Source organism: Rhinichthys klamathensis, unplaced genomic scaffold (assembly GCF_029890125.1).
Source record: "Rhinichthys klamathensis goyatoka isolate OS25496 unplaced genomic scaffold, OSU_Roscu_1.1 h1tg000001l_1, whole genome shotgun sequence".
NCBI classification, from domain to species: Eukaryota; Metazoa; Chordata; class Actinopteri; order Cypriniformes; family Leuciscidae; genus Rhinichthys; species Rhinichthys klamathensis.
Genome location: NW_026606555.1, coordinates 5,635,256 through 5,660,994, shown reverse-complemented (window position 1 = coordinate 5,660,994; position 25,739 = coordinate 5,635,256). Strand labels below are relative to the sequence as shown.

Below are 25,739 nucleotides of genomic sequence, written 5' to 3'. Positions count from 1 at the left end.
GGAATATTAGCCTGCTGTCACTTTAAGATATAATGCACGGATCCAGTTCCAGTACACCCTGATACTGATACACATGTCTCGACTGTTTCATTCACTTAAGATGTAACCGACTGTCTGCTAGGATACTCACCAAGACGGGTCGTTGACATAATTTATGTGTGAATTTGTCCGTTGAAGCACAAGATTGAAAGCTGAAAGCAGACTCCATATTTGCACGCTGTCTGAGATGCAGTTTTGTGCGCTTCAGATGAGTGCACACACAATCTTCTCACAGCGCGCGAGTTCTCATTCGCTTCTTCTGGCTCTCAAATGTTTAAATTGACAACGCTTAAATTAGTTTTGTTTAAACAGATAGCAACGTGTGCTATTCAGGCCTCGCTTGCGCGCTATCAACACTCAGGTGATGACTGTGTAAATGACTGGTCATTTTCGAGCATACGGCACTTCCATTGACGGTTTTAGGGTCACTGTTTCAGTACGATTCGGTATGTGCTATGTTCAGGGGGAAAAAGGACTACTTTCAAATTAAAATTAAGAACAAATAATCTAAATACAAGCAAAGATTCAAATAAGATAAAAAGTGTTTTTCAAGTAGGTCTAACATTAGAAATCAAATGGTAAAATAACATTGTGTATTTGACTGCATAAATTGAAGAATCCTTATTAAAGTTACTAAAGCTATTCAGTCTAGAGCAGTGAGTGTTGTCCTTGTCTTTTGTTGTTTGATTAACATTAAAATATGCCAGCAGCCATATCACCCTGTAGCCCAAGACTGGTTGCCCACTGAAGCTAAGCAGGGCTGAGCCTGGTTAGTACCTGGATGGGAGACCTTCTAAGAAAACCAGGTTGCTGTTGGAAGAGGTGTTAGTGAGGCCAGCAGGGGGCGCTCACCCTGTGGTCTGTGTGGGTCCTAACGCCCCAATATAGTAATGGGGACACTATACTGTCAAAGAGTTTTTGTCCGTTGAAGCACAAGATTGAAAGCTGAAAGCAGACTCCATATTTGCACGCTGTCTGAGATGCAGTTTTGTGCGCTTCAGATGAGTGCACACACAATCTTCTCACAGCGCGCGAGTTCTCATTCGCTTCTTCTGGCTCTCAAATGTTTAAATTGACAACGCTTAAATTAGTTTTGTTTAAACAGATAGCAACGTGTGCTATTCAGGCCTCGCTTGCGCGCTATCAACACTCAGGTGATGACTGTGTAAATGACTGGTCATTTTCGAGCATACGGCACTTCCATTGAACAAAGTTTACAAAGAGTGACAGAGAATGTGACAAACTTTGTCTGTCTGTTAATTTTCATCAAACCATATTATAGAAGCGTCGTCAGATTTAAAAGAACCGCAGTGCAAGTGCGTACCGATCCGTGGGTGGAGAATGTTTTTTTTTTTTTTTTACAGAGAACCATTACACCCCTAATGTACGCAAGGGGCCGCGTTATGTAAATATCACACTGCATGAAAAGGGTCGTATCTGGTAATATCAGACCATGGTAAATTGTGTAATTTCGGGTTTGCTGGATGTACATGAAAATACCTGGGCCGATTTATACAGTTTACACAATTTAGATTTCCAGAAATACCCAGATACTTGGCCTACATGGACATATACAGGAATCCATGAAATGTTATGGACATTCACAGCTGAAACACTGATGGCTGTCAGGTGTGAAGACCTTTCATATATTAATGACCTTGCAGTTAAAGGAATAGTTTACTTAAAAATTTCTTTCTTCTGCTGAACACAAGCATTTTCCTACTATGGAAGTCAGTGGGGTCCATCAACTGTTTGGTTTACCGACATTCTTATAAATATCTTTCTTTGTGTTTTATTTACTATTTTTCCCTAATAAAGACAGACAATCAATTATTGGCTAAACAATTTTTTATATCTGCCCACCTGCCCAATCAAATCACTCAGCTGTAAGAGTTTTGGGTGGGATACATTTTAAATATAACCAATAAAGTCACTTTGCATGGTTTTGGGTGGGTTAAAGTTGACCAATGAAATGACTTTTGTGGAAAGTCTGTGTGCTCAGTGGCCCAATAGCTGTCTGGTTAAATGTCCCCTGACAAAATCCTTAATGGGATTACTTGCCATGGCAACAGATGGCTGTAGCACGGTAGAATGCCTCAGCAACATGCATCCGAATTGGTACCATTACGGAAGTATCTGACCTCGTGAAATTTTATGTATACGGTCAGGATACTTGTGGATACTTCCAGAAATCATGTATGCAGGAGTTTACTAGTCCGGAAACACCTCTTTTCATGCAGTGAGAATAGAATGCGCATACAATACGCACTCCGCCCGGTTTTTGTAACAAATGGTTAAAGGGATTGATAAAATGATACATGATTACGAATGAATAAATGAAATCAGTTCTCAAATTAGACCAGTCACACATGCGCATTGGATCTGTTTTGCACTAACCAGTTGTCTACAAGGTGCCAACACTGGCACGGGCCAATGTTTCGAAGTAGAAAATAAAAACTAAAGAGACGGAACAACAACAACAACAAATTATCAGAGACTACAACAACATACACCCACACTGACAAGCACTTATGTGAGGGGGTTATGAGATAGTCGCAACTTTAGTTTAAAAAAGCCGAAAGTAAATTACGCATACAAGACCATTGCTGCAACAAAATTATATTTTAAATATTTACCAAATTAGAAATCATTAATTTGAAAATATATCAATAAAATAATTTGAACTTAAAAATATGTAAAATAAACCGATTTATACTTTAGATATGAACTTTTTGATTCTGTAATGTTATTATAGTTGTTTTCATATTCATATTTTTTCATTTTTCTTTTCATAGTTTCTAAAAAAAAGGCAAGATAGCAGTTATGTTACATACAGTACACAGTGAATAAGACATAGCGGCCAACTGGAATAGTTTGTCACGCAGAATACACACGTTTTTTAGCAGGCTACAAATGTACAATTTAACAGGTCTAAAAGCTGGATTTGCCAAAGTTGCAAGATTTGTGGAATTAAATGTCCAGACCATCTTTACACCTGTGTATAGCAGTGACCACTTTCACCCAATGGTTGTTGTGCTATCATGTATTTTTTGCTTGTTGTGAAAAGCAACGTGGCAAAATCAGACTCTGTTGGATTCGACTGTAAGCCTTATTTGAGTCTTTCTGGAGTCGTGCTATTTGTGTGGTGAACTCATGCTTTTTTTATGTTGTTTCCAGATCAGATTGGTAGAAACCCTGGTCTCCAGGCCATCTGGGATGATGAGAAACAGCGACGACGGGAGAACAGTGAAAGCTCTCATATTGAAATGCCTGAATCGCAAGGTGAGAAAAGCTCTTGAGAGCATTATTTTTGTGCAGCACCACTATTAATATTATTTACCATCCTGCCCAACTCTGTTTCGATGGTTACTGTTTCAGATCGAGGCTTTGTAGAGTTTGCAGAGAGTGAAAGAATCTTCATGAAGAGGTTTAAGGAAATTCTCAGGGAAAATGCATTTGACGTGTGAGTGAAGTTTATCATAACTTTTAAATAAATGTTTTTCTTCCGAGTCTCGAGGGACAAAAGAGATTTCAGTGAGATGTTTTAATCACTACCCAGTCTCCTGACAGGTGTGTAGAAATCCTTCAGAAGACTGGGGGAGAGGATGCTGGAAGAATTGAATTGCGTCAGAGTGCGTAGGTAGAGTTGATGTTGATTTTACTTGTTTTGTAGGACTCAGACTGGGTCTGAAGTCGATTCTTTTCCTGAGCTCTCACTCCATCCTGCTGTGCTTAGCCCAGATGACTTGCCTTTCATACCTGCCAGCCAAGTGGATGTGCATCAAGATGCTGTCAAAGGTGAGATGCACAGTCTTGAGAAAGCTAACATACAGATTTTGTGTTCAAACTTATTAGTGGTGCTTCCGAAGCAAAACATCACTATTATTATCTCACATGCTTATTAGCGTGCATCACTATTATATCAAATGCTTAATATTAGCGGCGCTTGGGAAGCAAAGCTTTTAAAGAAGTGTTCTAAGATGGTTGTAATAATAAAATAAAAAACTCTTACTCTTATGAATATTATAAATGTGTGTAAGGGTCAATTATTGATTTTTCTAGATGTTAATATGTTGTCATGAGATGCCTTATTTTATTATGTTGGCTTTAAAAAGGATGTCAATCTCCTTTAGAAATATAATTTAATATGAAATCAATTTGAAGCATTATAACTGAAATCGGCTAAATAAGAAATGTTTTTCATTGAAACCTCCCTGAAACACTCGCACACATAAAAATTCATCCTTTCATGAAGGCAAAAGTCTAACTCTGATTGGTTGACTTCAGTAGGTTCTCCGGGATTGTATATTCTGTCGCAATATCGAGTTCTTCTAAGCTATCTGGGATGCTTAGATGATGAAACTGATCAGGAAGATTATTAATAAAGCAATCTTTAGTGGCAGAAGTGATAGGTCTAACATATTTTTAACACTGAGTCGGATTTGCAGCCTTGGCTAAATTAAGTTTACACGAAACTATATAATGACCTGAGATGTCATCGCTCTGCTGCAGAATTTCAACAGCATCAACATTGATTCCATGCGATAATATCAGATCTAGAGTATGATTACGACAATGAGTAGGTCCTGACACGTGTTGTCTAACTCCAATAGAGTTCAGAATGTCTCTAAATGCCAATCCCAATGCATCTTTTTCATTATCTACATGTATATTAAAATCACCAACAATTAGGACTTTATCTGCAGCGAGTACTAACTCTGATAGAAAGTCAGCAAATTCTTTGATAACATCTGAATTGTGCCCTGGTGGCCTGTATAAAGTAGCCAGCACAACCTTTGCCTTTCAGACGAGGTTCATGTTTATAACAGTAATCTTACGGGTTGGACTCATTTAAAGTAATGTAATCGTTTGGTTTTAGCCAGGTTTCTGTCAAACACAGCACATCTAGGTTATAGTCTGTAATCATATCATTAACAATAAGTGCTTTTGAAATAAGGGATTGAATATTCAGCAACCCAAGCTTTATCATTTGTTCATTTGTATTAAATCTGTTTTTTATTTGTTGAACATCAATTCAATTTTTAACCTTAGATGGGTTTGGAAGTTTTTTGTATTTCCTAATTCGGGGAACAGACACATGATATCTAGGTGAAAGAGGCTCTATGTTTAAAATTCGCACGTCAGCGATATTTGATCTAATATCTCTGGTTTATAACAAAGATCTCTAAATTTGAATGCTTCTTACTTGATCTCACAGCAATGTTATTAATTCTGTGGCAAATTCAATGGCTTTCTTCACTGGATCTCCCAGCACTGTGTAGTAACGGTGTCACGTGATCGAGATCGGCCCGCTGGAGTAGCTCGCAGCTTTTTGGTCCGAACTAATAAACGGTCCGTGGAAACCTGGCAATAGATTATAATGGGTTCTATTTGGTCTATCTGGGTTTTATTTTAAATCGAGTTGTTGCACCACTTAATTTTAAACATAGATTAACAAATCTGGCATTAGAATTCAAACCTGTGATTAACCTCCATTTACACTGAATTTTCTTTGCCATGATGGATTCGCCATTAAACAACATTCCATTTCCTCCTTTATTGACCACCAGAAAAACTCTTTCTGACAAAGTAGCTCTTCCAGATAAAGAAAATTAACTGTCTTTTATAAACTGCTATGTAGAGAGACCGTACTGATCAAGCGGGCGATGAAAACATTGCGGCAGCGTGTGCAGATTTCATAAGCCTGGAAATATATTTAGAGTATAAATTAATGGAGTAATATGGCATGAGAAACGAGAGGCGATCAGTGGCGCTCACCTCATCATTACAGCTGCCGTTAAATGCTAAATATATTTCTTTCTTCTTTTTTTGTGCTACACCGAGACGAGTGACGGATCCGCATCCCGGACTCGATAGCAGGTGGTAGCTTACGGGCCGCCACGACCCTCGCACTCTGCTCTCTGTGAGCTTTTTTTAAATGTGTAATAAACACCTTTATGAGACCTGATGACACACCCACTGTTTCTGTCTTTATTCAATCAGCCACATATTTTAATTGTAGGTGCACTTTATTTTATTTAATCCTCCTCCCCATAGGCGACGATTTATGTTTCTGCCGGTGGGTGCCCAGTTCCCACACTCCATACTACACCCCCCCCCCCCCCCCGCCCCCCCCCCCAAAAAACTGGTGGGGAAAGTATCGACCCTCGCAAAAAGGGGTTGGGACATGTCCCTCGATATTATGCCTGTTACCAACCAACCAAAAGCACATTCTTTCCATCAGTGTTGTCACGAGTCGCGCCCATAGTTGCTGATTAGTAGCGGTTCAGTAAATAAAATAATTAAATAAATACCTATTTACAATAAGCACTTAACGCAAACTATTAAATAATAAAATAACTTGAGAACTGGCTGACTAAAATCAGCTTGAAAATGTTATCTCATGAAATAAATGCAAATTTCTTTATGATTTATAGGTACACGGTGTTATTTCGTCAGTCAATCGTGAAAGTCTAGTGGTTGAAAGCTTTTGGCAACATAAACTCTCTACTTGCTCTTTCTCTAGAAGGGTCTTCTCTCCTGGATTTAGAGTACACGTAATATCTGAGCGAGAGCAGACAAGAAACATGAGACTATATTTGAGAACCTGCGTCCAGTTTTGTGCGAGAGTGAAATAAATCCGCCTGCGAGTTGAGAGATTTGTGCTCGTGCATTACTTGGAAGCGCTCTCGACATTTGTCATTAAAAAACACCATAGAAACGGCCTCAAATAAACTATAAAAAAGGTGAAGATAATCGTGTCTGAAAGCTGCAATCGATTTTTATATTGGTTTAAATCAAAAGAGAATATCTCGTATCTCATACGGGATCGGCGCCTATGCTCCTCACATGTAACTTTATAGTGCCCCTTTTATGCTATTTTAAAGATTCCTACAACAGGTTTACATGCATCAAAGGGTCAAAGAACGCTTTAATTTTCTCATAATATTCAACGCACATCACATTTTTCAATGATTCTCAAACGACTCGATGGATGAATCAGTCTCTCTAAATCCCTCCTTTCCACGAGCCTACTCTGCTCTGATTGGCCAGACAGCCCAGTCTGTTGTGATTGGTCTACCGCTTACAGCGCCAAACGAAACGCCACATTACCATGACTAAATTTCAGCTCCGGAGACTTCCTAAAGCTCAGCGATTATACAAACTGTAAAGACTGTAACGATGGCATCATTTTTACCATATCAATCTGAGTCTGATGATGTAACATTGGAAAGATCTAGTTATTCAACGAGAACCTCCATCGCAAGGACGACTTGAGAAGGACGTCTCTCAGTGATACACTACTCAGTTTGACGTACATTGAGATCTTGCAACTGTAATTCCTCACCATCATCACTAACAAGTGTATGTCCATCAACAAAGAAAAGTGTGTATTTCTAATTTATTGCAGTGCACATATGGGAACTGCATCATTAACTGTATCAATAACAGCGGAAACGTTAACGTGAATGACTGATGTAACATTAAAGTTTGCAAAACAAATCTTGCTCCATTCTTTATCATTACTCATAGTAAGAACAACAGACAATCTGCATTAATAGACCCAGTTTTAGGTAATAGTGGCCCACAGCTGCTTAGCAGAAGTATTTCAGTAAGACAGTAATAACGTGAGTTAGCCAGTTAGCCGGAGACTTGCACAATATAAAATGGATCTTTAATGGATAAGAGTTTTGTAAATCCTTACAGATTTGAGAAGCAATCATACTGCTGTTGTATCGCTGTGGTCGTTTTAAACATTGACTCTTCACATCCTCGAACAAAGAGAATTTGCTTTTGCAAGAGCAGAAAACGGCATATTCTCAACTTGTACTCAACACAGCGTTTGAGGGCGGGTCAAAGTAGACGTTGTTCGCGGGCAATCAATGAAGACCATAGGCAGGCATTATGCAGATGTGTCTGTCGCCTCTGGCTTGCTTAGTTGGGGACACTTAAAACAATATTATTGAAATGCCTGCATTGACACCATTGGATGAGAACTGAACTGAGGTGGACCATGACATCACTGTTTTCTCCATATAGATAAATTAACTAAATTAATAACTTTTTTTACAACAGAAATTAATCCACAATGAACTTACTTAAACTGGACTAGGACACTATTTTCCTCTAGAGCTGCTGTAAAGCCAAAACAAACTTTGTTGCATTAGTTTCCTGTTATCACTATAAAGCTGCTTTGAAACAATCTGTATTGTAAAAAGCAATATATAAATAAAGGTGACTTGACATTTTACTTAGTGACATGTAGCCATAACATAGAGGGATTTGAATTACTGACGACTCGTTTAGGCGATTCAGAGTCGATTCTTTCTTTTGAGAAACAATAACTTTATTTATTGTGTACTTTCGGCTTCACAACTTTGCAGATCGTTTACATTCACATTTACATTCACAGAGCTATGTTACACATAGCATGAAAGGTAATATTCGAAAAAGCATAATGGGGCACTTTAAAGTTAATCTCTAATTGAGATTTTATATCTAAGTTATGGAGAAGCAGGATTAAAGTTTATCTATCTTAAATATAAATATATCCAGGATAAAAATGATGGTTTAACTGTCAACCTGCTTACTTTTAAACAAGGTTTAAAGTTTGGGGCATCAGTATTATTAGATAAACCTTGATTTCATCTAGATTTAAGATGAATTCTTATTGGTACAACCCACCCATAATAACCTGTGGTTTACGAAGCATGTGAGTAATGTGGGCCGATTTAAAGTGAAGATCTTGTCTGGCTGATTCAGTGTATGATTGAGAGGATAAATCATGTGATTGATTGCCCATTCCTTTTGACTGATTTATTTAAATGATTCATGAGTTGAACTGCAAGCTGCACTATTATGATTTTGGTTTCTTTTATGGTTTTTGCGTGCAATGAATCAGCAAAGCTTATGCCATCGCAAGACAACAGAGCTCTGATGATTCAGCAGCAGTGCTTAATAGCAGTGCAGGAAACACTGGCACACTGGTTTATGAGAAATTATAATGTAACACTAGATGCATGAAAATTGCTTCAAATTAAACCCTTTTACCCTTTCATTGTCACAAGAAAGAGTGACAAGCAGCTTCATGCTGAGGAAAGAAAACTGCAAAAACAAAGAGACTGTACATGAAAATTTAAAATTAGTGGTGTGGGAAGCTTTCTCTCTGACTGTTTCACTTTTTGACAATGTATGATGAAATGTCTAATTTTTTTCCTTTTCACCATATAGATACAAAAAGGCATGGTGGGAAAGATGCTGAAGTGGCAGTTGTTGATGAAGAGGCCATTTTAAGTTTGTTGGAAAACAGTCAGACCTTCCTCCCTCTCTCTCAGAGAACCAACCAATCAGCAATACTTGGTACCGAGACTATCATAACAAATATAATATCTGATTCCACAAGCAGTGTTGTCGCACTGCAACTTTTTTTCTTAATCAGTATTTTAAATAAATCAATACATAAATACATCAAAATATATTTAAAATATCGTTTGTAATTGTGTAAGATAATACAATTGGTGTATTCACAGATCATTTTAATCTTTTATTTTTGTTTAAAGTTTGTATATCTTATCCCATTTTCTTTTGTTTTATGCATAAAACAATAGATTGGCATTTCAATGGATTTATTTTATTTTATAGATATTATATTGGAAAACAACAAAAAATCCTGATTAAGAAAATAATTCTTTCAAATCTTTATTTGCATCTCTTTATATTCACATTCATTTCAGTTTTGCATGTGTGTACATATGCATAATGCATCTTCTCTTATACATGTTCTTATAATATTTTTTTAATTTATATTTACATATTCAACAATGTTTTTTTAACAGACAGCAATCAAGACCAGGCCATGGTTGATCTGCTAGAAGCATTGGCAGATGATGGGTTTAGAGCCGACAGGTCCAGAGCAGTGTCCCAGCAGCTGTCTGCTAGCTGTGGCTATAACAGTGATGATGAGGAAGCTGGGCCTGAACTGGAGAAAAATGAGTCAGAGCTCAGTAAAATCATGTCACAAAGATGGGACAGTGACATGCCAGAACCCTCTGCCAGGAAAAGGTCACAAAATTTCACTTATGGATTTTTGTAATTGTCTGCTTTTAATTCTTGTTTACATTTAAATGATTAGGCAGAATCATTTGATCAGGAAACTCAATTTATTGAGCCCTTTTTAACAGGTATTTAGAATAAAAAACTAGCTGGTCCACAGCAGACATTATATAGTGCGTGTGTGAGTTATGACTGTGCATTATTTAATTTGGTGGCATGTTGTTTAATCATAATCTGTGTTGCCTCCCTGCACAGATTATGCATGAAAGAAGCAAATGAAAGCTCCAGCGAAGAACAGCAAGCCTCATCAGATGAAGAGGTGTATTGGAGTGGAAACAGTGCTCTCCTTACTGGCTTGTCCATTCCACAGTTGGATGGAGCTGCAGATGAGAATAGTGGTAAGCTCAATTTTAATTAAGTATTTTAATGAACTACAATGACAAGTATGATTGCTTTTGGTGCAGTGGTGTATCCATAGTTGTCTTGTTTCCTGTAGATTCATCACTAACAGACAAAGGATCAAGGACACATTCATCTCTAATAGCAACAGAAAAGATCCTTGGTAGAAGAAATGTTTTTCCAAATGAAGCTGTCCGTATGGAGCCACCGTCCTCTGCTAAAATTGTTCTTGAGTACAAATGTGCTGAACAGAGACTCAATCAAGAGGATTTAGCAGATAAGCATTTAAAAAGTCAAGAGGCAAACGAATGTTCAACTGGATTAAGAGTTAACAAAGAGGTGCCATATATTCAACCAGTTAAACACCCAGTCCCTTCCAATACAGCAAATATATCTAAAATTGGTGCTGAAAAAATTGGTATGCACCCTTTGTACACTGGTGAAAACCAAGCCACTGGTCTTAATCAGCCAGATCCTGATGATTCAGTGTTTGGAAACTCTAAGCTTCCCCTGAGCATAAAAAAATATACCAGTATTAAAAATTTGGAAAAGAACCATTTATCTATCCTGGAGAATCACAGGAGCTTCTCTGTATGTTATTCTGAGCTGATGAACTGCCCCACCAAGACTGAAATGGAACTCAGTCCAAATGATTGCAGAAGTACTGTGATAAGTTTTGACCAGACACAAAGCCCTGTGGAAGAGAGTCAAGCTTTGGTCCCTCAAGAAGCTGAGACAGGACAGGGAGGAAAAGAGGAAGATGTTGGTGAACTGAAAATAAGATACGAGGACTACCAAGAGAATAAAACTGAGAGGACCATTGTGGCACAGCAGGAGGCACACTACAAATTTTTTCCAAGCGTAATTCTGTCTAATTGCCTGTCCAGACCCATCAAAAAACAGGCCTGGAACAAGACTGGGGATGGTTGCTGTATCTTAGACAATCCTGAACAGCGAAGGTCAAGGTTAAAGTTGACCAAAAAGAGAACTACATTAGGTCAAAAACGGGTAAGTCCTGTAAGGACTCCATCTCCAATGAAAGAGGAAGTCACAGTGCTTCCTTCCATCACTCCAGACTTTCTCCCAGAAATGTATAAGGAGGTTGACACGAAAACTTCAGATCCACCAACTATTAAAGGTTTACTTGAGAGCTCAATAGATGAAAAACTTGCAGATATTCCCATCAAAGTCTCTTGCACAAAGGTGTCCAGTTTGCCAGGTAGCAAATATACCTTGCGGACAAAAAGAAAAAGGAGTTGCGACAGTGAAAAGGGGGATCATGAAAGTTCTGGTTCTTTCAAACAAGCTTTGGTGCAACATGAAGGCTTTAAAGGCAAAGATCATGTCTTCAGCCAAAAAAAGAGGAAACTGGCTAAAAAAGAGCCACCAATCATCATCAAATATATAATCATTAACAGATTCAAAGGTCAGAAGAACATGCTAGTGAAGATTTCTAAAATTAAGGCTGAGGAAACGCACACAGTTTTAACACCAGAAAAGCTTGCCGAATACAAAAAGCTCGCTCCTCTCAAAGAATTCTGGCCCAAAGTGCCAGAGTCTACGGCAGTGAAGTACCCGCTACTTGAGCCAAAAGTAAAGAAATGTCCTAAACGAAAAACCAAGGTCAACCCAATATCAAAGAGGGCCAGCACCTCCCCAAGATCTAGATGTCCACGAGCAAATCAGACTAGGAGGGCAAAGCGGCCCAAAGCATTGTTAAATTTGCCAAAATTACCCCCTCCATGGCCTTGTTATAATGATTTCACTGATGACTGCTGTACAGAGTATTCTGATGTGATGGTGGAGTTGGGTTATTTGTCAGAAAGAGCCCCCAGTCCTACTGATTCAACCCCACCAAGATGTTGGTCTCCTACGGAGCCTTTACTGGAATCAAATTCAAATGATCATCTTATAAACCCCCATAATGATCCATGTCTAGGTTCACCCTATCAAGCACTGGCTTCAAAACCATGCCGAAGAGGTCTGTGGGATAGAAGCAGCACACCCAGGCCTAAAAAGTCTTCTGCTACCAGCCCAAAAAGACGAATTAATACCTCAACAAAGTCAGGGAACAAAGATTCTGTGAAAACTGAGGAGTCACAAAGGAGAAGTATTCCAGCAGCTTCAAGGAGGCAAAAAAAACAGTGTGAAGGTATTGAAGGGACTGTTCTCGGAGATGGCACATCAACTTCTCAGAAAGGCGGGATGCTGAATAAGAAGCAATCCCTGAGAAAAAAGCAGGTCAAAGGTAAGAAGAGTAATAATTCACAGGCTTCACATTCAGTTGACACTGCACCTATTACTTCCTCATCTGATGACATGACTCCTTTCCAATGTCCCAGTTTTCAAAAAAGCAGTCAAGAGGATCTTACTGTCAGTTGTTCAGACTTCAAAACAGAGGTCACCAGCATAGGAAAAAGGTCAAATCAAGATGTTTTTCTCATCAATGCCATTTCCTCAAATGACTCGCAAAAAGATTCACAGATTACACCCAATACCTGTATTGAAAAACCTCTGAACAGTATTCTTTCCCCAGCCACAAAGTCTGTTGGTTATCCATGTTCTGTCATCACATACAGCAGTTCCAATTCAAAATCACAAAATACTAGTCAAGATGGGACCATTACAAAAAATCCCTATGAATTCAATTCAGATGCCTCTGGCCATGAAGAAAGCCCCAGTATCGTACAGCATTCACAATCAAACAGAAAAGCCACTGTAAAGTCAAGAAGACCGCAAACAAAAAAGAAAGATACCGTAACAACTTTATTGGAGTCTGTTGATTGTAGATCCTCCCTTATGTCCTCTGTTAAGAGTGCAATTACAGATGGATCTCACACAGGTCTCACATTGCCGTCAGACCCTAAAAATAGGGAAATGTTTGTTCCTGAGATCCCTTCTGGACTGGCTGTCTTGAAAGAGCTTCTCCAGAAGAGGCAACTCAAGGCAGGAAAGGAACCACATAAAAGTGATCAAATGACTGAGATTGTGTTTTCTACCAGTCAATCAACTGATATTTCCAAACCAGCCAAATCTAGAAGAGCTCTTTCATCAACATCAAGAAAAGCAAGGGGTGCAAGAACTAAAGTGCCAAAAGAGTTAAAGTCCAAAATCAGAAGTAAGAAAAGAAAACCTGATGATTTGAGAGTTGACTATTTTTCATCAGATGACAGTCCTGTGTTTTTGTCTGATCCTGGCTTTGACAGCTGTTGCTCTATTGAGGATAGCTTGTCCCCGGAGCTCCCAGACAATTACAGTTTTGATATCAATGCCATTGGCCAAACCGAGTTCTCCAGTCTGTATTCAAGTAACCAGTTTGTGTTAACTGACAAGCACTTGCCTCAGAAGTTCCTCAGTGATGTCAGTCAGGAGGCAATCAATGCCCTGGTTGGGTTGGGGGACAGATCTCAAAAGATGTTTGACGTTGATGAGAACAGCAAGCATGAACAGGACTGGAACAAGTCTGGGGCTCTTAGTCCAGAACTCTTTGATAAGACATCTTGTGAAAATGGCAGAGTTTATACCAGTAAGGTATCTCTGTCTCTGCTTGATTCAGAAAAGATCTTTAGCAAAGATTGGGTGGGCTCTTTAGGTAAAATCCATGGCCTCAGCCACTTTCAGGACTTTCACTGTGAAAAGAGAGATGTGTTGCTTGACCCAGAGCCCTTTTCCCCCCTTACTTCTGCTAATTTTGCTTATAGTGGTGTTTCCCCAAATAGTGATCCCCTAGATGGCAGTTCAGCAACACCAAGCAGTTCCCCACGGTCCATCAACTCACTGTCCCAGCTGAAAAATGCTGGTCAGAGTTCAAAGAGCGGAGGAACTCACATTCTCAAACCTCTCATGTCTCCGCCTACTCGAGAAGAAATCTTAGCTACTTTGATTGATCTGGACCTCTCAGAAGCCACCTACCAGGAACCATTCTGCAGTGACCCATCAGATGCACCATTGAAGCCAAGGTAAGAACACACAACATTTATAATGGATGAGTGAGTGCATGAGTTTTGTGTTTGTATATTCAAATTTTTAAGTTCGATTATGAAATCATCCATAACCATTCATACTGTTTTTTCAGGGAGGTTGGTGGTCGGAAGTTGATTTTGGAAACCAGGCTGGCGAATGAACTAGTTGAATTTCATGGAGACTTATCTCAAGACGGCTTACATTTTTGGAAAGTTGCATTTTGTGCCATGACAAATCAAGCCTCTGCACCAACCTATGGGTTTAAATCATCTATATTTATCAAGGACCAAAACCCATCTTCTGGCAGTGATCACAAAGTGATCATGCTTCCCTGCAAGTGTGCTCCAAGCCCAGAAGAGGTGCAGCTCTGGCTGCAGGCCAAAAAACAGTATGAGTGCCTTCAGAGGGACAAGAAACAAATGTGTGGCCAGGCAGTTGCAGAGCTGATGCAGAGTACATATGACAAGATTTCATCTCAGAAAAAGGACTTGAATTCGCCTTCCTCAGAGCATCATGATAAAACGCTTGAAAAAGCTTCAGAGTTGCAGAGTATCAGTAGGAATGGCTTAAGTTTACCCCACCTTTTCTCACCAGTTATGGCAGCTTCATCTGACACTAGCCCTAAGAGTGTGAAATGTACCTTGGACATGGAAACAAACAAAAGTTATCAGATTATCACTTCTCCAAACTCTCCTGAGATTTCTACATGGCAGCAAGGCCTAGCTGAGATTAAACAAGATGAGGACAAGGAGGATTTTACTGATGGATTGCAATTCCCTGACATGGATCAGTCTCAAAATCTCAATGGTACTGAAAATGTACTGCCAAAGGACCACTTGAGTCCATCACTTTTTCCCATTAAAGACCCAGATGTCAAATGCTCTTACCTGCTCCATAGCACACCTGTCCACAGGAGAAGCTGCATTGACGACGATGGGTCAAGCTGTAGTCCAATAAGAAATGAGGGTATGTTTTTATGGTTTTCATTGGAGTTTAAATCTTTTAGCTAAAAGTTGTTCAGTTCTGTTATCAATAATGAATGGTGGCTGAGAAGTGCAAAACAAATCACAATACTGAAAACAAAATAAATCAAAAAACAAAACTACAAATTATTCAGAAAACAACAAATTTGAAAACAAAATAAAAAGTCAAAACACAACAAGAAGTCATACAAAACTGAAAAGGTAGATATATTTTGCAAATGGAATATATACAGCTGATTGGACAAGAAATCTACATCTATCCCACAGGATAAGCTGAAAATGCTGCAGGCAGTTGAAGGTCGATTCGTGTGTGCATGTTTTAAATATTACAGCTGTATCTACGATAATTGTTTTAATGATGCGAGCTGACGTTGACATTGCCAAGTATGTCACTCACCTTGCAAAAAAACACAACAGACAAAAGCATGCCTTGTTTGTGTACAATTAAAATGCCCCTATTATTCAAGATTCAGTTTTTTTGGTATTTTTTTATCATATGATCTAGTTTAGCACATCACACGATCAAGAGTGCTGTTTTTTCCTGAATAGCACAATTGCAAATGTGATATTGATTTTTATAAAATTAAATAAACAAGAAGTTATTATTGTGAATTTCATTTTAGACACAATATTGTCAATATTGATTATTTTTTCGAACAACGAAAATCGATCCAAGCAAAGCCACTGCACAACTGTTGTGCATCTCCAAGCTACTCAGCTGTGTTTTGATACAGAATGAATCTGTTTTTTTTTAAATAAATTGGATGAGTCAATGATTCAGTGACCCATTCATAAAGACTGTAGTTACTGAATGAATCAGCCGTTTGAACGAATCGTTGAATTGACTGAATGACTCAAGACTTGGTGTTTGAGTTTTATATTTAATGTATAATTATTATTATTTTTTCATATTTCAGTATTTAAAAATAACTTTAATCTCGTAGCATTATGTGTGCTATTGTAACAGCAGCATAAATGCATTCATGGGAAGAAAAAAGGAATTCAATGCAATTTCTTTTTGGAAACTTTTCTTAGGTTGTTGGCAGAGGCTATTAGCACCAAGTGCAAATAGTTTTAAGCAAATAGTTTTTTGGGTCGCTACCAAAAGTAATCTATCAATAGCTGGTTACATCTGCAGACCTCATGCCTCGCTGCAGCAAACCTATGGCAGACACACTTGTAATCGTTCTTCTGTTGTTTTCAGAGGCCATAGAAATGTCTTATGTTACATAAGTTACATAGTAATAAATAGTCTGTTTAAATGGTTTTTGCAATGGTATTTAAAGTAGTACAGAGAATTTTAAAGTTTACTGGTAGTAGTACCGACTACTAACATTTTGGTATCGTATCAAACATGTTTTGATATCCTCCAACTAGATGAATTCATAGTCTAAAGCTAAAAATTCGGAGTCTCTGCCTATCATACACGCAATAGGCACAGTAGGACAGTAGTGTATGACAGTCTGTGCCTATCATACACTACGCAATTTTCTGTGAAATCTGTTAACTCCGACTGCCCAAAATCTAAAGACCGGCACAACCATTGTCAACTCATCTAGGGCGCAAATCTGGACAAAAATCTAAGCAAAAGTCATGTAGTGTATTCCAGCCTTAAGCCACTCTTTCGTGGTCTTGGCTGTGGTCTTAGGGTCATTTTCTTGTTGGAAGGTGAACTTTGTTTCTCGTAGTCTGAGACAGCAAAACTCTAAAACTTACCTAAACACATAATTCACTGCAGTTTCCATCTGAAAGTAACACTAGAGGCAGTATATGGTTTTACCAAAGTGCATGGCTTGTAAACTAATACTTTTTGACATTTACATCACATAACCAGCATCATATGTAAGACTTTTCTGACGTAGTAATCTTGCTCAGATAAAGATGTTGCCAGATCCACATTCATCTGTTTTGGATAAAACTGAACACACTTTAGCACCACTCACTAGACATTTCACTTTGAAAAGTGTAATATGTGTAGTGTAACATTATGATCTTTGGAACTTCCCTTGAGTGACCATCGGGTTCCTGGTCACCTCTCTTACCAAAGAGCCACCTCTACCAACCACCTCTCTTTTGCTTTGTCATTATGGGGTGTGTAGTGTAGATTGATGTAATAAAAAAAAAAAGTAAGACTGCACCATACGAACATATGAAAAAATAAAGGGGTCTGACTCTGAATACTTCCTGAATGTTCTTTACAGTTAAAGAGAGAATATATTTTTTCATTCTTTCTGGCACAAAGTAACCTATTGGCTGTATTTCAGTAATGATGTGTGCAGTCACAAGTTCATTCAGCGAAGGATTCATCAAATTGTTTCAAATTGATAACTCCTGATTTTGTGAATCTTTTTGTCCATAATGGCATTTCTTTGTGAATCGGGCCACACAGGCTGTATGCTTGTTTTTGCGTACAGCCCATGAAAAGTTGTGATGTGTGACACGTTTGTAATGCGTCATGTCAGAAATATGTAGATACAAATTATGCTTATCAACTTAACTTGATTGCTTATATTTCTGACATGGCATAAATGGGTCACCATTCCCAAACTTGCACAACTAATTCATTTCCACTCTGCGACCCACAGTTTAAAAACCATTACATTTTATGAATGATTCAGATGACATAACCAGCGTTTCAAGCTCAGTATAACTATGAATTAGTCATGATTTCTTTATCAATTTTATTTTTGTTCCAAGACAGCCAATGTCTAAACACGGCCTTTTAGCCACTCATTGCAAAACTCTTTTGTATCTGTTCTTGTGCAGACATGGAGCCCAGATCACAGCGGCTACATCGGAAGAGTAACAAAAAAAAAGATGCTTTACGGAGAGTATTGCTTACCACACAAATTAAGGTCAGATCAAAGTTTGTGAGTTTATGAATCTCCCGAAGATACAATGTTATGTGTATTATATAGTAATAATAGTATATTGTATTATATTAATTGCAGTTTTTATAGCACATTCATTTTATCCCATTCAGAATCAGCTTACCAATGTGAATGTTCCAAAGAGAGAGAACTCCCAGATTGAGGGACCGTCAATCTGTAATTCATATGGCTTTAAAGTCAGTATGCAGAACTTGCAGGAGGCCAAAGCATTGCATGAGGTGGGAATTGATTTTTGTCTTGTAGTAAGAATAGCTTTCTCTAAACTGGGTGATTGATCAAGCTTGCATAAAAATGTAAAGTGGAGAAAGCTTTATTGTCTTGATTTCATCTCACATGTTTAGAAATTCAAGTCCATTTTCATTTCACTATTCTCATTTCAAGTTTGAATCCCCCTACTGCAGGTACAGCACCTCACACTGATAAGCATGGAGCTTCATGCAAGGACTCGACGTGACCTTGAGCCTGACCCTGAATTTGACCCAATTTGTGCTTTATTCTACTGCCTCAGTTCTGATGTCCCTCTCCCCAAATCTAACACTATCCAGATGACGGGGGCCATTGTCATTGATAAAGATTCTTGTGGTTCATCTGAAGGTGAGATCGGTGTTGATTTACTTACTATTACTGATGTGTACTAGTCGTGACATGGAAAAGCAACAAACTAGAAGTCTCCATGTTGATGCGGCATGTGGCAACCATTTAGGCGATAAGTGAACCCTACTTGTTAGTTTCAGGGGTCATGAGGAATCAAACTTTCTTTGATCTTCTGACATATAGGTCATTATACTTTAAGTCTGTATACTGAAATTCTGTAGATTTCAGACATAAAATCTTTGCATTTGTTGAAACCAAGGTGTCAAAACTATTAATTTTTCTAATTCACAATGGCTATGTTTACATGCAAACAAATAATCCATTAGTAATCGGATTGACAACTCAATCAGAGTTTTATCAGATTGAAACCGAAACTGGAAAGGACTGCGCATGTGCAATGACGTGGAAATGACGTAATGACGTGCGGAACGAGCTGCAGTCGTAAATGACTCGTGTTATTCTAAAATTTTCCTACCACTCATTTTCTGTGAAGTGGAGCAGAACAACGTCCCATCAGTCCTCACGTCATACTCTCATCCACAGACACTTTTTGTAGGCGTGGGAATGGGCATTTCTACTGTTTGATAAATACTAAATGAGCAGGGCATAACGGTTCATGTGCTCGACGGCTAATCAGGACCCGAAATAGAAAAATATTAAGTCTGCTCTTTAAAACAAAGAAAATAAGCAATGTAGGAGAGTAGTATCCACACACAGCGGGAAACTCTGTGTATTTGTGCAGTGTGTACATGTCAGAAAATCAATTCTGATACACAGCAACATCCCAAGAGTTACAATAACTCTGAATCAGTGTTTAAAGTTAATAAGATACTTAAGTGATGATTGAGCATTAGTGATGAACACCTGCTGGCAACAAGCAGAATCACTGAAGGAAAGAGAAACAACAAGAACAGAAAAAAGTGAAACACAAGAACTACAACTGACTTTCAGCCACAGCCTTAGATGAAATCAACTGAAGAGAAAAGAAGACATGCATGCTGGGAGCCGCAATAGTATAAAGCTCATGGCTCCCAGGATGCATTGTGGCTTGAAACATGTCACCATTGTTGAGATTCATATGCTGATTCTTGATGTTCCTGTTTGTCTTAAAAAAAAAACCCTCAGTGTATTTAAAAGTCATGTTTTATATACTGTACTATTCAATGTCTCTTTGTTGCTAAATTATTGTTTGTTGTCTTCTTACTGTAGCCTCCAGGAGCACAGCACCCTTTCTTTTTAGATCTGGTGTGACAGGACTGCAGGTGACCTATGCCAGTGATGAGAAGGAGCTGTTTGAAGAGATCTCCAACATTGTTAGAAAGTAGGTTAACCGTGTATCTGTTGGATTTTCATTATGTTATGTACAGCCGCATTTTTATGATTATTTCTACAATTCATTGGATACATTTTTTAAAAATCTATGTATAAAGTAAAATACAGAATTATTATTATTATTTAATCCAGTCAATGTGCTTGGGAAATAATGTCTCTGTCTCAAAGCCTCTGACAGGGCATGTCACATTACAACTTTATGCTTACAAGTTTGTTTGAAGTTCTTGATATAAAGGACTCTCATGTTTTGGACAACTTGGGTCGTACACTTTTCACACAGTAGCTCACTCTGTGACCTCTATTTGTATCCATAAAAAGGCTTTTCTTTCACAGTACACATGCCTGACTAATCTTATAATAAAACATGTTTATTTTCATTATCACTTTTATAGATTTCTTTTTGCAATCCTACTCACATGTACTGACATTGACAACATTTTAAATATTTAAATGGTAAAGGAACGGTTCACCCAAAAATTTTTAATTGCCATTTATTCTGGTGGTTCCAAACTTTTTTTTTTCTGCTGAACTCAGAAGGAAATGTTTTAGGTTGCTATTTTCCATTCAGTAATGTTTCATAGTGACCATACTATAATGCTCCAAACAGGACAAAAAAAACCTAAACTAAACCGTGTCAAAAAGTAGTCCTACAACTTGTGCTTTATATTCCAGATGGTCTGAAATAATGCAATTGTAACATTCCACTAAAGGCGAGTTGAACTGAACACATGTGCAGTTTATTGATACTGTGAACAGATACAAATGACTTGACAAAGTGTGACTTGACTTGACTTGAAATAACATAAACCTGGACGTGACTTAACTCACCAAACAGCGGGTTACACGAATAATGCTAAACAAGATACAATGGGAATATGAGGGCTATATATACTTACATGGACTAAACAAGGAACACCTGAACACAATGATAAAGACAATAAACCAATGACACCATAGGGCACATGACAAAATCAGGAACATGCCAACTTCAAAATAAAGGACATGAAACCTGAACATGAAACAAAACTCAAAACCAAACGTGACACATTCCCCCTTCAAAAAAGGTGGCACCTGACGCCTTAAATGAACATCCTCCCCAAAACCAAATCAGCAGAATGTCCTGGAGGGTGGAGGAGCGGAGGCGGTCCGGGGGGAGGGATGGAGGGCCAGCCCCGTGAAGGGGAACTGGACCCGAAGCATGGCCTAGCAGTGGCAGGCCTGGGCTGTGGAGCATGGGACATAGGACACATGACAACAAAGGACACATGAAAAGGGGAGCACATGACAAAACCAGGAACATGACGATGGAAAAACTTCAAAATAAAGGGCATGAAACATGAACATGAAACAAAACTCACAACCAAACGTGACAGCAATGGCTTTATGAGATGAACAGGACAAAATTTACTTCATTCACTGAATATATTTTCCTATACTGCCATTCAGGAGTTCTAATGACTTAAATTGCTGTTTTTGCTTCAGTTCACACAAAGCAATCTTATGACTTCATAAGTTCACACATAAGGGGAGCTTCTTTTTTGTCATATGGAAAGACATTGCTCCGTACTCTCCTTTACTGTTCAGCAGAAAAAAAAAAAAAACATACTGGTTTGAAATACATGAGGATGAGCACTTTTTTCTTACATGATCTGAAAGGAGGATAATAATGAGCTCTAGACCCTGTACAGCAAAAACACTCATAACACACCACCTTCCCGCAGGTTTGACCCAGACATTCTGGTTGGCTATGAGGTCCAGATGCACTCTTGGGGTTACCTCCTGCAGCGCGCTTCAACCCTCGGTGTGGACCTGTGCCAGCAGCTCTCTCGTGTGCCAGGTACGGTTCGCTCAGTTAGCGGTCCGCAACCTGTTTAGGTCCCTGTGCCATCTGATGTGTTTTAATGAAGTATTGCTTTTGCTATAGAGTATACTATATTTGTTATAATAGTCTCTAAACTCACATGAGTAGTTATGATGAAATACTATACTGACATATAAGAGATTTAGGATTAGCGTTTTAAGATGTCGAACAGTTGGGCTTGGTGTGTGCATCACTTTCTTGCTTGCTGCATTTTTTTTATTTTATTTTTTTATATACTGTATTTTTTATATAATTTTTTTTACTTTTTTGACATTAATTAACATGTAGTAATACCCTGACGTAGTGAGTGTTGTAAATAGGGGCAATCTAGACTCAAGTGGATGCATGTTCTACAAAATACTACCAGGTGTTAAATGCACTCTAATGTTGCTGTCCATGTATACACACCGATATCACTGAAAAGGGCTCTAACATCAAAGACACTATACTAGTTTTGCTACAAAAGCAAGAGTGTTTACTTTACAAACTAGTAAGATCGAGTAGTGCAAGCTCAAAACCAAAAAAGAAAAGAAAGTCGTCTCATCAGGCTGAGTGTGAACACGTCTAACTTCAAGAGATAAAAAATAAAGATGGGCCGTGCCAGAACGAAGTCTTCCAGTGCTCTCTGTCTAGCCTAGTGTATTTTTACCATAAACTAAAGAAAAGAAAAATGCATTGTCCATGCAACTGTTTACATTTTATCACAAGGGGTTCTGGCTTGTCTGTGGAGACCAAGTATAAGCAAAAGCACATTATTCGTAGTACTTTTAAAATTGATTTGGCTTCACCTTTGTTATAATTGCCATTTCCTCCTGACAACTTCTGCGTTGACACACACACACACACACACACACACACACACACACACACACACACACACACACACACACACACACACACACACACACACACACACACACACACACACAACTAACTAACTCCTGAGCACTTTTGATCAGAACTGCCCAGATGTATGTTAAAACCAAGTGTGAAAAGGGCCAGTGAAAACACTTAATATTTAAAAGCCGAGGTCATGTTTTCACTTTAAGAGTTGTGGCAGGCCAGGTGTTCTGCCAAATCTGTGCCTTTTCCCCGTATCCCATTTCTCAAATGTTGTATTTGATGTCATTACTATTACAGGAGATTCAAAGGAGAATCGGTTCATGGCAGAAAAAGATGAATATGGTGCAGACACTATGACGGAAATCCATATTATTGGACGCATTGTCCTCAACTTGTGGAGAGTTATGAAGACTGAGGTTTACTTCACATTCATTCCCCCAGAATGCCTGAGCTAACACTGTTTATCTGAGTGTTCTCCTTTTAATCAAGTGCTTCCTGTATGTTTGCAGGCTGCGTTGAATAACTACACTTTTGAGAATGTGGCCTTCCACCTCCTGCATCAGCGCTTTCCTCTTTACAGCCCTCGCACACTCTCTGACTGGTTTGACCACAACACACACCTGCACAGGTGAGAATGGATCTCGCATCCGTCTGATGCCAATAACTGGTCTTATTGCAGAGTTGTTCCTTGGAACATAATTTATCCATTCATCTTTTAACTAAAGCTAACTTCAGAATGGCATACTGGTTAATTTCTTTAAAGCACAAAACAAATACACACGGGACCGTTTGAATGCAGCCGCCTTTCGGCGTGCAATAGAATCAATAGTATTTTAAAGTCACCATGATGGTGGTTAGCGTTTGCTTTAGTTGGACTCTTGACCCTTAAATTTTTAGTATAAAGTTTTCTCTGGCTTCTATAATTGTGTTTATAAAGAGAGAAAATGAGATTAGGTGATGTTGGCTGTTTATTAATATCATCATGTAATTGCCTGAATCCCTGTTCTTATTCAGTGTCTAATGTTTTGATTATACAGGACTTGTGTTTTTAATGTTGTTTTATAATTAAAGCCATTTAATTTTACAGCATGAGAGCAATGTTGTTTATCAAATAATATAAAGGATTGTAAAAACATTTATTGCATTAAACTTTTTCCTCCACATTATTACTTAGCCATCAAGAATCAGTGTATGACTCTCAACAATGGTGACAATCAATGAAATGCTTCATGCTGCAGTGCATGCTGGGTACCACCAATCAAAACTCACCCATATCTCCCAGCATGCATTGCGGCATTAATAAATTATGCAGCTGGATTTTTTTGTAGCTTGTTTTACGCTCAGTTGATCTGATTATCAGGATATTTTGTTTGATTGCCACCATTGTTGAGATTCATATGCTGTTTCTTGATGTCTGTGTGCGTCTAAGTAATGCCATAGATGAAAGGTTTTTGTGCACAAAATAGTCTTTAAAAACCAAGTATATTATTTGATAAATCACACTGCTAGATATGCTGTAGAATCAAATGACTTCTATTATGAATAAAACAATATTAAAACCACAAGTCCTACATAATCAAAGCATCAGACACTGAATAAGATCAGGGATTCAGGCAATTACATGATGATATCATCATCATCATCAATAAACAGCCAACATCACCGGATCTCATTTTCTCATGGCTTTTTTAGCTACAACAATTGTGCTTTATTAAACACACAATTATAGCTGCCAGAGAAAATTTTATATTAAAGAGTCAAGGGTCAAGAGCACAACTAAAGCAAACGCTAACCACCATCATGATGACTTTAAAATACAAAATATGATTTCATTAAAATGGAAATTACATAAAGTAAATATGGTTAGTTTTAAGTGAAGCTGGTAATAAGTGTACGCCTGTACGGCCATGCATTTCACCTTTTTGTTTGGTTTATTCCAACCAAAATTCGACGACTGCCCAACGTTAGAGCTTGACGTCAAACAAACATTGGATTTAGACATCAACCCGACTTTTATTTTCAACCAAAATCCAACGTATGAGCGACATTGTAGTCTATATCCTGTGCCTGCTGGGTAAGGTCAAGTTGGGCACATTGCTTTATGGGATACAATATTTTTAGTGTGCACGTGACATTTAATAATGTTTACTGGTCATACAAACAAAATAACGTGGTTTTTTTGCCCTCCATACTCTGATATCTATCTGTTGATTTCATTTGGGCCAGGTGGAAAGTGGTGGATCATTATGTGAGCCGTGTGTGTGGTACAGTCCAGTTACTCCAGCAGCAGGACATTATTGGCAGGACAAGTGAGCTGGCACGCGTGTTTGGAATTCAGTTCTACCATGTGCTAACCAGGGGCTCACAGGTAATCATCAGTTCTAAAATCAGTTGCTCCCAGTCTCTGGAATGCTCTCCCTGTCCATCTAAGGGCCCCACAGACTGTGGACTCTTTTAAAAAAGGCCTCAAAACCCATCTTTTTAGAAAAGCCTTTTGTGGCTAAAAGTATAATTTTAATGTTTCTGTTTTTATTCTGTTTTTTTCATTGTAGCACTTTGAGGTCATTGAATTGATGTAAAGTGCGTTATAAATTAAATTTATTATTAATATTATTATTATTATTATTATTATCATCATCCATCTAAAACCTGTCATAGCACACAGATGCCTTTTCATACTTAATGCTGACAACAATAGAAACAACTTGACAGAGAACTGTCAGGAGACTTGTTTCCTTTCACAAAAGAGAACAATGGAATAGGAGGATTACCAAATCATTG

The 25,739-nt window shown here is 38.3% G+C and overlaps 1 protein-coding gene across 1 annotated transcript in view; it reads left to right on the top strand.

Moving 5' to 3' along the window:
* rev3l (REV3 like, DNA directed polymerase zeta catalytic subunit) overlaps nt 1–25,739 on the top strand; it is a 70,533-nt gene that overhangs the window by 34,383 nt on the left and 10,411 nt on the right. Inside the window, exons 7-22 of the mRNA XM_056253119.1 lie at nt 3,217–3,321; nt 3,418–3,502; nt 3,713–3,837; nt 9,271–9,399; nt 9,876–10,101; nt 10,348–10,490; nt 10,589–14,450; nt 14,567–15,420; nt 18,204–18,292; nt 18,421–18,546; nt 18,730–18,922; nt 20,132–20,243; nt 21,976–22,091; nt 23,256–23,374; nt 23,468–23,586; nt 25,185–25,326. Of these exons, the coding sequence (XP_056109094.1) occupies nt 3,217–3,321; nt 3,418–3,502; nt 3,713–3,837; nt 9,271–9,399; nt 9,876–10,101; nt 10,348–10,490; nt 10,589–14,450; nt 14,567–15,420; nt 18,204–18,292; nt 18,421–18,546; nt 18,730–18,922; nt 20,132–20,243; nt 21,976–22,091; nt 23,256–23,374; nt 23,468–23,586; nt 25,185–25,326 (6,545 nt within the window). The remainder of the gene's footprint in view (nt 1–3,216; nt 3,322–3,417; nt 3,503–3,712; nt 3,838–9,270; nt 9,400–9,875; nt 10,102–10,347; nt 10,491–10,588; nt 14,451–14,566; nt 15,421–18,203; nt 18,293–18,420; nt 18,547–18,729; nt 18,923–20,131; nt 20,244–21,975; nt 22,092–23,255; nt 23,375–23,467; nt 23,587–25,184; nt 25,327–25,739) is intronic.